Source organism: Bombina bombina, chromosome 9, assembly GCF_027579735.1.
Source record: "Bombina bombina isolate aBomBom1 chromosome 9, aBomBom1.pri, whole genome shotgun sequence".
NCBI lineage: Eukaryota > Metazoa > Chordata > Amphibia > Anura > Bombinatoridae > Bombina > Bombina bombina.
The window spans coordinates 142974945-142989348 of record NC_069507.1 but is presented as its reverse complement, the minus strand read 5'-3'; the positions used below and the strand labels follow the sequence as shown (position 1 = coordinate 142989348).

At 38.6% G+C, this 14404-nt stretch overlaps 1 protein-coding gene across 2 annotated transcripts in view; it reads right to left on the bottom strand.

The window, feature by feature from the left end:
• EXOC6 (exocyst complex component 6) overlaps positions 1-14404 on the bottom strand; it is a 796835-nt gene that overhangs the window by 521064 nt on the left and 261367 nt on the right. For both annotated transcript variants that reach the window (XM_053692417.1, XM_053692418.1), the window contains exon 5: positions 7414-7459. In XM_053692417.1, coding sequence (XP_053548392.1) covers positions 7414-7459 — 46 coding nt within the window. The remainder of the gene's footprint in view (positions 1-7413; positions 7460-14404) is intronic.

The window sequence follows — 14404 nt, the reverse complement described above, 5'->3', positions numbered from 1 at the left end:
AAGTAAGTGCTACATAATTACTAAACGATAATAACTAAACGATAATAAACGATGGGAGATAATAAGCTGTACCCATACATCATATACAATTAAATTCCATAATCACAAAACATTTTCAGTGATAAAAGTGGAAGAAATGTGTTCAGTACAGCCGAGGGCAGAACAGATAGCTCCGGACCCAGCTGGACACACCTGTAGTGCTGGGACGCAGTTTCATAATGGCTGAAATGAAAACACAAATGATATAAGCATGGGATAACAATCATTTACATCTAACGACTAGCAACCAATATAAAGATTAATATTGCTAAGATATGTTCAGTTCGCTATGTGTGCACATACTGGACCTTGATATATATCAATAGCAGCAATAGTGATGATAATAATAATAACACTGCAATTAACCCTTAGCAGAAGTGGAGTTGATGCGGAGTCTACTGATACATAGGATCATTAACATATGTATTTCATACCACGCCGGACCATAGGTGCCTTCACTATTATAAAAACCCCAATTGCACTAGATAGATAAGTCTATAGTACACACCTGGGTCTCAAGGACCTAATAGGTAAGACTAGGGAGTCCTGAAATAGTAGGCTGCTACACTCCTAAAATGGCGTGGAAAAACTACACTTGTAGTCTATGTGTGCAGGGCGAACAGAATGGGGGGAGAGGGTCGGCTCTACCAGAAATTGATGAGGTCATATTCCGAATTCAGACCCCCTGGAACTCTTGTCTTGAGTTTGAAAATCCAGAAGGCCTCCCTCTCCCCCAGTCTGTGGACCCTGTCGACTCCCCCCTTACAGGGAGCCACCCTCTCAATAATGGTCCAAGAGAAGGAACTAGTGTCTTTCTGGTGTACCCCCGCAAAATGTTGAATCAATGCTGTGGTGAGTACCCCCGCTCTAATGTCACTGAGGTGCTCCTTAATACGGGTTCTAGCCTCTCTTGTCGTGAGGCCTACATATTGGAGGGAGCACTCCCTGCAAGAGATCAAATACACCACATATGTGGACCTACAGTTGAGGCAAGAATCTATCATGAAATTCTGACCTGTCATTAATGAGGTGAACCGGTCACCAGGGGCCAGCTTCTCACAAGCCACACATGTGCGATGATGGCAGTGGAATGTACCTTTGCAGCTTAGCCATGAAGAGATGGGTTGTCCTGTCTTTTTAATTCTTGTGGGTGCCACAATGTTGCCTATTGTTCTATTTTTCTTGTAGGAGTATCTTAGGCCCTCTGTAACTACCTGTTGGAGTTTGTCATCTGCAGATAGCATATTAAAATTATGCCTCACTATTTGGCAGATTTCTCTATATTGTCTTGAATACTCTGTTAAAAAGACAATTTTATTGTCTTTCCTTTCCTCAATGTGGGATTTCGGTCTGAGGAGTCTTTCCCTAGGTATTCCTCTTACAATATTCCTAGCCTTGGTGATGACAGAACTCCTATAGCCCCTCTCTTTTAAGCGTAAGGTCAGTTCATTGGCCTGTTTCTCGTAAACCCCTGCATCGCTGCAGTTCCTTTTCAGCCTAATGAACTGACCCTTCGCTACTCCTTTAAACACTCCTGGTGGGTGGCAACTGGCTGCATGTAGCAGTGAGTTGCCTGTAATGGGTTTACGGTAGGTCTCTGAACTGATGAAGTGACCATGTCTACCTCTGAGAGTCACATCTAAGAAATTAATGGTGTCACGTTGTATCTCATTTGTAAAGTGAAGCCCCATACATTCATCTTCAAGACTATTTATGAATATCTGTAGTTCAGCTTCACTACCTCCCCATATAAAGAGGAGGTCGTCGATATAGCGACCATACCAAACCACCCTGTCTTTGTGAGGATTCCCATCTCCATAGACGTGGGACAGTTCCCACCAACCCATGAACAGGTTGGCGTAGGAGGGGGCAAATTTCGCCCCCATAGCAGTCCCACGCCTCTGGAGAAAGAAATCCCCCTCAAATTCAAAGTAGTTGTGGTTGAGAAGGAATTTAGTAACTTCTATCACAAAATTCACAAAGTTTGATTCCGGTCCATATCCAAAATAGTTTGGAGCAAACATTATGTCTGGTTAACAGCCGATGTGAAATCGCTCTATACCTCTATTCCACACAGGGAGGGGTTGCAGGCCATTCGTTTCTTTTTGGAGAAACAATATGGACCGGAATCAAACTTTGTGAATTTTGTGATAGAAGTTACTAAATTCCTTCTCAACCACAACTACTTTGAATTTGAGGGGGATTTCTTTCTCCAGAGGCGTGGGACTGCTATGGGGGCGAAATTTGCCCCCTCCTACGCCAACCTGTTCATGGGTTGGTGGGAACTGTCCCACGTCTATGGAGATGGGAATCCTCACAAAGACAGGGTGGTTTGGTATGGTCGCTATATCGACGACCTCCTCTTTATATGGGGAGGTAGTGAAGCTGAACTACAGATATTCATAAATAGTCTTGAAGATGAATGTATGGGGCTTCACTTTACAAATGAGATACAACGTGACACCATTAATTTCTTAGATGTGACTCTCAGAGGTAGACATGGTCACTTCATCAGTTCAGAGACCTACCGTAAACCCATTACAGGCAACTCACTGCTACATGCAGCCAGTTGCCACCCACCAGGAGTGTTTAAAGGAGTAGCGAAGGGTCAGTTCATTAGGCTGAAAAGGAACTGCAGCGATGCAGGGGTTTACGAGAAACAGGCCAATGAACTGACCTTACGCTTAAAAGAGAGGGGCTATAGGAGTTCTGTCATCACCAAGGCTAGGAATATTGTAAGAGGAATACCTAGGGAAAGACTCCTCAGACCGAAATCCCACATTGAGGAAAGGAAAGACAATAAAATTGTCTTTTTAACAGAGTATTCAAGACAATATAGAGAAATCTGCCAAATAGTGAGGCATAATTTTAATATGCTATCTGCAGATGACAAACTCCAACAGGTAGTTACAGAGGGCCTAAGATACTCCTACAAGAAAAATAGAACAATAGGCAACATTGTGGCACCCACAAGAATTAAAAAGACAGGACAACCCATCTCTTCATGGCTAAGCTGCAAAGGTACATTCCACTGCCATCATCGCACATGTGTGGCTTGTGAGAAGCTGGCCCCTGGTGACCGGTTCACCTCATTAATGACAGGTCAGAATTTCATGATAGATTCTTGCCTCAACTGTAGGTCCACATATGTGGTGTATTTGATCTCTTGCAGGGAGTGCTCCCTCCAATATGTAGGCCTCACGACAAGAGAGGCTAGAACCCGTATTAAGGAGCACCTCAGTGACATTAGAGCGGGGGTACTCACCACAGCATTGATTCAACATTTTGCGGGGGTACACCAGAAAGACACTAGTTCCTTCTCTTGGACCATTATTGAGAGGGTGGCTCCCTGTAAGGGGGGAGTCGACAGGGTCCACAGACTGGGGGAGAGGGAGGCCTTCTGGATTTTCAAACTCAAGACAAGAGTTCCAGGGGGTCTGAATTCGGAATATGACCTCATCAATTTCTGGTAGAGCCGACCCTCTCCCCCCATTCTGTTCGCCCTGCACACATAGACTACAAGTGTAGTTTTTCCACGCCATTTTAGGAGTGTAGCAGCCTACTATTTCAGGACTCCCTAGTCTTACCTATTAGGTCCTTGAGACCCAGGTGTGTACTATAGACTTATCTATCTAGTGCAATTGGGGTTTTTATAATAGTGAAGGCACCTATGGTCCGGCGTGGTATGAAATACATATGTTAATGATCCTATGTATCAGTAGACTCCGCATCAACTCCACTTCTGCTAAGGGTTAATTGCAGTGTTATTATTATTATCATCACTATTGCTGCTATTGATATATATCAAGGTCCAGTGTGTGCACACATAGCGAACTGAACATATCTTAGCAATATTAATCTTTATATTGGTTGCTAGTCGTTAGATGTAAATGATTGTTATCCCATGCTTATATCATTTGTGTTTTCATTTCAGCCATTATGAAACTGCGTCCCAGCACTACAGGTGTGTCCAGCTGGGTCCGGAGCTATCTGTTCTGCCCTCGGCTGTACTGAACACATTTCTTCCACTTTTATCACTGAAAATGTTTTGTGATTATGGAATTTAATTGTATATGATGTATGGGTACAGCTTATTATCTCCCATCGTTTATTATCGTTTAGTTATTATCGTTTAGTAATTATGTAGCACTTACTTTCTTGTTTCAATGGTATTTTTATTTTGTTCTAAGTGTATTCACAGTATGCTGTATTTGGTGTGTTAACCTGTGCGTCCCCAGGTGTAGTTGGCTACGCAATTCAACACCCATTGGAGGATTATTTAGGGGGAGTGTTCCCATCCACCAATGGGATGACTAGCTACTATTTTTAAGTTCACCTCACTGTGTTTTAGTCAGGTAATGAGTAAGGCTGTAAGCTGAAACGCGTATACCTGTTTTCCTACTAGCTAGTCCCCTTGTTTTGTCAGTATTTACCCCGGGGGGTTGTTTCTCCCCTCTCACCGTTTTGTATATTGTTTGACAAACGTGTTTGTTTTTCTTCACTCAGAGCGCCAATGTGCGACATGTTTACTGTTTGCAAGTAAATAAATTCTTTGTGCATAGATTTGCTGCTCGTGCTCCTTTTTTCTATTTGTTTGCACCAGCCTGGCCTTTAGTGCAGCACAGCAGCTAAGTATTGCACCATAGTCCTGACCGCATCGATACGCCCAACACCTGGGACGTTAATGAAAGGAGGAGTCATCCACTGCAGCCACCGGAGCTCACACAGGAGCTGGATACCAAGTGAATGAGACAGTCCATACACAGTAAAGAAACCGGATACATTGCCGAAACGGGCTGTCACTCAGGTTCCAGGAGTACACAGGTATGGAGTGTGGACTGTTGGCATCTTTATATATATGTATTAGTTATTTAAGGTGTTTGCACCTATAACCTCATACGTGTGCATATAGCGGTGGTATATGATCCTTACCGGTCCTAACTTGAGGTAGGGAAAACTCATAGGACCTGGTCACTTTCCACTATCAATACTGGACATTTCAATAAAACGCTCGCATAGCGTGGTGGGAGCTAGCTGATCAACACACTGCTCTCAGCTGATAGATATACGTCATCATTGTTACTCTCCACTCTAATTGACTTTCCCTTTTTGATATTTTCTCATTTACAGGGAGCTTAGGCTGACCAGGCTCCATCAGCAGCATGATTTCAGGAGGCTACAGAGCCAGATGGACATAAATAATACCTCACTCGTCAGCCTGGCAGAGGCAGTGGAGAGGCTTGCAGATAGGTCACACACCCCCTCCTCACTTGCATCCCCCGTCATCTCCCTGAAGGACCCCGAATCGCATGTTTTAGCCTCCCAGTCAGCTGGTGTGCATCGCACAAGACGCCACACTTCCACCTCAAGTACCTCTCCTCCAAAGGCCAAATCCCACCACAGGCATTAATAAATATTTTATTTTTAAATTATTTACAGATATATAGTATCACATTTTTTGTATGAAGCACTTTTTTAAGTGTGATTTCCATCTCATAAATATACATATATTTTTAAAATCCAAATTGGAAAATATAGTTCAATATTATTTTACTAGCTGTTTATTTGCAAAACATTAATAGCTTTATTCATTTTTATTTCACATGATATCAATTAATATGCAGGTGTACATTGTTAATAAATGTATGTGTACTTCTATCGAAAATATTATGCCATTTAAGAATACTTGAGGATACGTGTCTGAAATCAATACAGTATCTAACATCAGTCAACGTGGCATGTGTTAATGTTATGATTAATATTCCACGAGCATATGTTGTTAAATGATTTTCAAACTGAAAATTACATAGGAATGAGGGTAAATCTGTAATAATAAAACTCATCTTTATGATAAACAAATTATTTCCTTCGACTTATTTTTCTATATTATTTTCTATCAGGTAACCATGCAATGTGCAATCTCAGGGGATTGTATGTATTGATAATCTACATTTATTTTAAGGATTATATTATATATATGTATTTGTCTCTTTAAAATGAGGATTTGACATATTTCTTAAAGGGATAGTCTATTCAAAATTATATTCATGAATCAGAGCATGCAGTATTAATATACTTACATATGTACTCCTATTATCTATTTAACTTCATTATCATCTGTAATCTTGTAAAGCAGGAATGTAAGCTTAGGAATCTACTCATTTTGATTCTGCACATGGGGAGCGCTTGATGATTGTTGTCTAAATGTAGCCAACAATCGGCTAATGCAACACAGGTGCTGAACATTTAAATGGAATGCCTCCTAAACTTAAATACATAATTAAAATAAGAAAGATAACAAAATTAAATGGATTATGAGTACATATGCAAGTTGATTGGAATTGAATGCTTTATCTGATTCCTGAATTTTTAATTGTGAATACACTATCCCTTTAATTTAAAGTGACATAACACAAATATTTGATTCCATTATTTTGCTAGAACATATATATTTACAAACAAATCTAATATAATGATATGGTTTATATAGGTCAAAGGTGTATATACCATTATCATACATACGGTATATACATGTAGGCAAAGATTATTATTAGATATAATTAAATTTATATATGTATTGAGAATATATATAGCATCCCTGGGCAAAGGTTGCATTTGGAATAAGTGAAATATGCTTGCATCTATTTTTCTTTGTACATACATATTGATATTTCAACGAAAACATAGGTGCAAATATTCATATACATAGGACCAATAAATGTAGCATATATAATCTTATTTCTACATTTAAACACTCATAAATGTTTGCAGGATTTGCAATTTCAATGAGAAACAGGCCTCAAAAAGCCCCTTTTCTCCTTTACACTGAGTTGAGCTGGGTTTAATATTTCTCAATGTATTGACAGCCTCCAACAGTGTATTAACGGTTAGCGCTTTCATTGGAAACCTGGTATAATTTATCGATTAACGGCTTCCTTTACTCTCTATGGGACGCAAAGGTTTTTTTCGCTGCCGATATTGAGGTATAACGCGCCATTGGAAGCAGTCGATAAACTATATTGCTTCCAACAGCATATTTAACGGTTTGCGAGCGCACGCAAACCGAATTACGGCTCAATGGAAAGGAGCTCTATGTTAAAGTCAGCTCTAGAGCAGCAATGCACTGCTGGGACTTAGCTGCACACACCTGGCGAGCCAATGACAAGAAGCATATGCACAATCACTAGTTAGCTTCCAGTAGTGAAGAAATGCTCCTGAGCCTACCTACATATGCTTTCAAACAACGGATACCAAAGAACAAAGTCATTTTAATTGTAGAAGTCAATTGAAAAGTCTCTTAAAACTACATTTAATTGCATACAATTTAATCAGTTATGCTTCTTTAAGGTTCTTTATTAATAATACTGAGCTTACCTTTTCCCATTCATCTGTTCCTTTAGTTTGCTGTACATCTCCAGTGCTGTTGAGGACAAAAAGAGCAACAATTAACAATGCGACTAGAAGAAAACCTCTACAACAAAATCTTCTACAAAGATGAGATACATCTGATCTGATGCATGGTTAAAGGGATATGAAACACACACTTTTTCTCTTATGATTCAGATAGTGCATGCAATTTTAAACAACTTTCTAATTTGCGTCTATGATCAAATTGTCTTCATTCTCTTGGTATCTTTTGTTGAAAAGCAGGGACTTATGCCCATTTCTGGAGCACTATATGTCAGCAGTTTTGCAAGAATGTTATCCATTAGCAAGAGCACTAGATGGCAGCAATATTTCCTGACATGTAGTGTTCCAGATGCCTACCTAGGTTTCTCTTCAACACAGAATATCATGGGAACATATCAAATTTTATAATAGAAGTAAATTTAAAAATGTATGCTCTGTCTGAATCACAAAAGAAACGGTGTGGGTTTCATATCCCTTTAACTGTAGATGGTTGAAGATATCCAGTGCACATCCATGCATAATGATTTGAATTAGTCTAAATTCTGTGTACTAGTGTTTTGCAAAGACTCTCATTTCAACACATAATAGTTTGCCATGTGAAATCTTTGTATTCTAGTTGGGTGGTTCCTTGGCTTCCATTTTGGTGAAATTATAATCCTATAAAAGCTCTGCCATGAACAGGTTAAAGGGACAGTCTACACCAGAATTTTTATTGTTTTAAAAGATAGATAATCCCTTTATTACCCATTCCCCAGTTTTGCATAACCAACACAGTTATATTTATATTCTTTTTACCTCTGTGATTATCTTGTATCTAAGCCTCTGCAAACTGCCCCTTTATTTCAGTTCTTTTGACAAACTTGCAGTTTAGCCAATCAGTGCTGGCTCCCAGGTAACTTCACGCGAAGAGCACAGTGCTATCTATATGAAACACATGAACTAACACCCTCTAGTGGTGAAAAACTGTTAAAATGCATTCTGAAAAGAGGTTGCCTTCAACGTCTAAGAAATTAGCATATGAACCTCCTAGTTTAAGCTTTCAACTAAGAATACCATGAGAACAAAGCAAAATTGGTGATAAAAGTAACTTGGAATATTGTTTAAAATTGCATACCCTATCTGAATCATGAAAGTTTATTTTGGACTAGACTGTCCCTTTAAGGCACATGAATACCAAATACAATATAAAAGGAAAATCTGGTTTAACACACAAACATTATAGGCTTTTCATTAGGTTTTTCACAGACATTAAAGGAAGATGATACTAAAACATGTTCTTTGTTTTGGACAGAAGGTTAAAGGGACACTAAACCCAATTTTTTTCTTTCATAATTCAGATAGAGCATGCAATTTTAAGCAATTTTCTAATTTACTCCTATTATCAAATTGTCTTCGTTGTCTTGCTATCTTTATTTGAAAAGCAATAATGTAAGCTTAGGAGCCGGCCCATTTTTGGTTCAGCACCTGGGTTGCGCTTGCTGATTGGTGGCTAAACATAGCCACCAATCAGCAAGCACTATCTAGGGTGCTGAATAAAAAATGGGCCGACTCCTTAGCTAAGATTCCTGCTTTTTCAAATAAAGATAGCAAAAGAAGAATACAATTTGAAAATAGAAGTAAATTAGAAAGTTGCTTAAAATTGCATGCTTTATCTTATCTTATAACTGCATGTAATAGACACTACTATAAAGAATAAGATGCACAGATACTGATATAAAAATCCAGTATAAAACTGTTTAAAAACTTACTTAGAAAAAGCTCTCAGTTTAGCTCCGTTGAAAAGGTAACTGGAAAGCCCACTGCGAGTGGGAAATAAGACACTCCCCCTCCCCCTTCTTTTGCATATAAAAGGACCCTTTACACAACTATTTGCTCCTATAAGCAAGCTGGAGAAGGTATTCACATAAAACTTTGGGGCTTGGTTAGGAGTCTAAAAATCAGAGCAATGTTATTTAAAAATTAGCAAAACTATACATTTAAAAAAAAAAAAAAACAACAACTTTGTGGGCTATATAAATAGATCATCTACAAAACATTTATGCAAAGACAAAATGGAGTGTATAATGTCCCTTAAAAAAAAAAAAAAAATATGGGTTTAGTATCCCTTTAAGTAAAAGCTGCTTAAATGTTAAGTGAAAATAACAGCTGATGCCTAACTGTGTGCAAATGAGTTGTGGGACTTGTTCACTGGCCAATAAAAACGACACCTACAAAAACAAATACATAGATGGAATAGGGAATTTTTTTGAGTATGATCCCCCTTTAAAAGAAGCAAAAGATTAACAGATTTTAAGTAAACACGATGGTTAATGGTTGATTAATAATGTATTATGGTAGCCTATTGTAACTAAATAAAGCCTATTACACTTAAAGGGACAGTCTAGTCAAAATTAAACTTTCATGATTCAGATAGGGCATGCAATTTTAAACAACTTTCCAATTTACTTCTATTATCTAATTTGCTCAATTCTTTAGATATCCTTTGTTGAAGAAATAGCAATGCACATGTGTGAGCCAATCACACAAGGCCTCTATGTGCAGCAACCAATCAGCAGCTACTGAGCATATCTAGATATGCTTTTCAGCAAGTGATATCAAGAAAATGAAGCAAATTAGATAATAGAAGTAAATTAGAAAGTGGTTTAAAATGACATGCTCTTTCTAAATCACGAAATAAAAAAATTGGGTTTCATGTCCCTTTAACCAGTAATATCAACATATGGAACGTGTAATAAATAATTTAATCTAATTTTGTCTAATTTTATAATTAGCAGGTTTAAAATATCAAAGTACTTAATAATATTAATGACTAAATCTTATGTATTTTTTAAATTTTTAGTAAATCAGGAAGCAATCATGTTAACATGTGAGCTAAACATGGACAAAAATTAAATTATTAAAAAAAAAAGCCACATGGACAGCCAATATATGCTGCTCGAAAGTTCAAAATTGGTTTTTAACAAGAAAACAATGTTGAAAAACAAAGTAAAAAATTGCGGGAAACCTGCTAGAATTTTTTTTTTTTTTTTTTCATTTGGATGCCAAACTTAAAGTGATTGTAAAGTTTAATAATTTAAAGCCCAGTATCTAAAAGTTTAAGTCATTAAACTTTACAATGACTCTTCTTTTTTTAAATACTTACATTTTTGTTTCGGTAAACATACCAACGATCCTGCACCTGCATCTCAGACTGTATTATGCATATCGATGACGAATCTGGCTTCCTCCAATCTTTGCGTGATCCACAAGCAGGATGCCAAAGGGGGCACGCAACGATTGGAGGAAGCAGGATTCGTCATTGATCTGCTCAATACAGTCTGAGATGCAGGAAGAGGATCGGCGGTATGTTTACCGTAACAAAAAGGTAAGTATTTAAAAAAAGAAGCGTCATTGTAAAGTTTAATGAATTAAAGTGCCCCTATTTTAAGAGTATTTTTAGATACTTTAAATCATTAAACTTTACAATCACTTCAATTTAGCCTTAGTAATGGCCTTCTGTCTAAAATACATTTAATGTTAGTCTCTTCAACATCATCTAGTCTTGGTCTAGTTGTAGTCAATTAAAAGACAAAATATCTTTAGTCAACAAAAAAGACAATTATATGTTATTAAATACTTTTCAACATTTATAGGAAACTATATGAGAGGGTGAGGCTGGTGGCTTAGTCAGGAGATCTGGGTGTGGAGTTGCAGTAAACTGGGGGTGGAGTCAATTCAGGAGGTTGGGTATGTCCCAATGTGGTCTTCAGAAAAATAGAATTTTAATAAGGCCTTGAGGAGCTGGGGGGACAGCAGGAAGATCTTCTAAACAAGGGATGTGCATTTGTATGATTTGTTGTACTATAAATGCGAAATATGGCCACCCAGCAGCAGCATTTGGCTCTTTCCAGAGCTGGATTTCTTCATATGAAAGTGCAACACACAATAATCTGTGAAAATCTAGAACTTTGTATGTTGCTATCTCACAAGAAGAAATCCGGGTCCGAAAAGAGCTAAATGCTGTTGCTGGCAGCCATATTTGGCAGTCATAGTGCAACAGATCACACAAATGCACATCCCTATTGCAAACCATGACAATTAAAAAAATACAGTCCACTTGAGAGCTCTGGCTTTATTTGCTGCAATACTCTGTCCTCAGTCCATATGCCTACATGTAAATGTCCAGTCATTTATTTGTAGCATTTGTATTTCATCTATATTCGTTAACAAAAATACAAGCACTTTTCACCATAGGTTTTGTCTTCAACAATGGATTTTTAAGATTTATATAATTTTTGTTACAGAAATATATTAATTCACTAAGGCCTAGATTTAGAGTTGGGCGGTAGCCGTCAAAACCAGCGTTAGAGGCTCCTAACGCTGGTTTTTACCACCCTCTGGTATTTGGAGCCAGTCATTAAAGGGTCTAACGCTCACTTTTCAGCCGCGACTTTTCCATACCGCAGATCCCCTTACGTCAATTGCGTATCCTATCTTTTCAATGGGATCTTTCTAAAGCTGGTATTTAGAGTCGTGTCTGAAGTGAGCGTTAGAAATCTAACGACAAAACTCCAGCCGCAGAAAAAAGTCAGTAGTTAAGAGCTTTCTGGGCTAACGCCGGTTCATAAAGCTCTTAACTACTGTGCTCTAAAGTACACTAACACCCATAAACTACCTATGTACCCCTAAACCGAGGTCCCCCGACATCGCCGCCACTATATTTAAATTTTTTAACCCCTAATCTGCCGCTCCGTATACCGCCACCAACTACGTTATCCCTATGTACCCCTAATCTGCTGCCCCTAACACCGCCGACCCCTATATTATATTTATTAACCCCTAATCTGCCCCCCACAACGTCGCCGCCAGCTACCTACAATTATTAACCCCTAATCTGCCGACCGGAGCTCACCGCTAGTATAATAAATGTATTAACCCCTAATCCGCCTCACTCCCGCCTCAATAACCCTATAATAAATAGTATTAACCCCTAATCTGCCCTCCCTAACATCGCCGACACCTAACTTCAAGTATTAACCCCTAATCTGCTGATCGGAGCTCACCGCTACTCTAATAAATTGTTTAACCCCTTAAGCTAATTCTAACCCTAACACTAACACCCCCCTAAGTTAAATATAATTTTTATCTAACGAAATAAATTAAGTCTTATTAAATAAATTATTCCTATTTAAATCTAAATACTTACCTGTAAAATAAATCCTAATATAGCTACAATATAAATTATAATTATATCTTAGCTATTTTAGGATTAATATATATTTTACAGGCAACTTTGTAATTATTTTAACCAGGTACAATAGCTATTAAATAGTTAATAACTATTTAATAGCTACCTAGTTAAAATAATTACAAAATTACCTGTAAAATAAATCCTAACCTAAGTTACAATTAAACCTAACACTACACTAGAAATAAATTAATTAAATAAAATACCTACAATTATTTACAATTAAACCTAACACTACACTATCAATAAATTAATTAAATACAATATCTACAAATAAATACAATTAAATAAACTAACTAAAGTACAAAAAATAAAAAAGAACTAAGTTACAAAAAATAAAAAAATATTTACAAACATTAGAAAAATATTACAACAATTTTAAACTAATTACACCTACTCTAAGCCCCCTAATAAAATAACAAAGACCCCCAAAATAAAAAAATGCCCTACCCTATTCTAAATTACAAAAGTTCAAAGCTCTTTTACCTTACCAGCCCTGAAAAGGGCCATTTGCGGGGCATGCCCCAAAGAATTCAGCTCTTTTGCCTGTAAAAAAAAACATACAATACCCCCCCCCCAACATTACAACCCACCACCCACATACCCCTAATCTAACCCAAACCCCCCTTAAATAAACCTAACACTAAGCCCCTGAAGATCTTCCTACCTTGTCTTCACCATGCCAGGTATCACCGATCGTTCCAGGCTCCGAAATCTTCATCCAAGCCCAAGCGGGGGCTAGACATCCATCATCCGACGGCTGAAGAAGTCCAGAAGAGGGTCCAAAGTCTTCATCCTATGCGGGAAGAAGAGTAGATCCGGACCGGCAACCATCTTCTTCCAAGCGGCATCTTCTATCTTCATCCGATGAGGACCGGCTCCATCTTGAAGACCTCCACCGCGGACCCATCTTCTTCTTCCGACGACTTCCCGACGAATGACGGTTCCTTTAAGGGATGTCATCCAAGATGGCGTCCCTCGAATTCCGATTGGCTGATAGGATTCTATCAGCCAATCGGAATTAAGGTAGGAAAATTCTGATTGGCTGATGAAATCAGCCAATCAGAATCAAGTTCAATCCGATTGGCTGATCCGATCAGCCAATCAGATTGAGCTCGCATTCTATTGGCTGATCGGAACAGCCAATAGAATGCGAGCTCAATCTGATTGGCTGATTGAATCAGCCAATCGGATTGAACTTGATTCTGATTGGCTGATTCCATCAGCCAATCAGAATTTTCCTACCTTAATTCCGATTGGCTGATAGAATCCTATCAGCCAATCGGAATTCGAGGGACGCCATATTGGAAGTCGTCGGAAGAAGAAGATGGGTCCGCGGTGGAGGTCTTCAAGATGGAGCCGGTCCTCATCGGATGAAGATAGAAGATGCTGCTTGGAAGAAGATGGTTGCCGGTCCGGATCTACTCTTCTTCCCGGATAGGATGAAGACTTTGGACCCTCTTCTGGACTTCTTCAGCCGTCGGATGATGGATGTCTAGCCCCCGCTTGGGCTTGGATGAAGATTTTGGAGCCTGGAACGATCGGTGATACCTGGCATGGTGAAGACAAGGTAGGAAGATCTTCAGGGGCTTAGTGTTAGGTTTATTTAAGGGGGATTTGGGTTAGATTAGGGGTATGTGGGTGGTGGGTTGTAATGTTGGGGGGGGTATTGTATGTTTTTTTTACAGGCAAAAGAGCTGAATTCTTTGGGGCATGCCCCGCAAATGG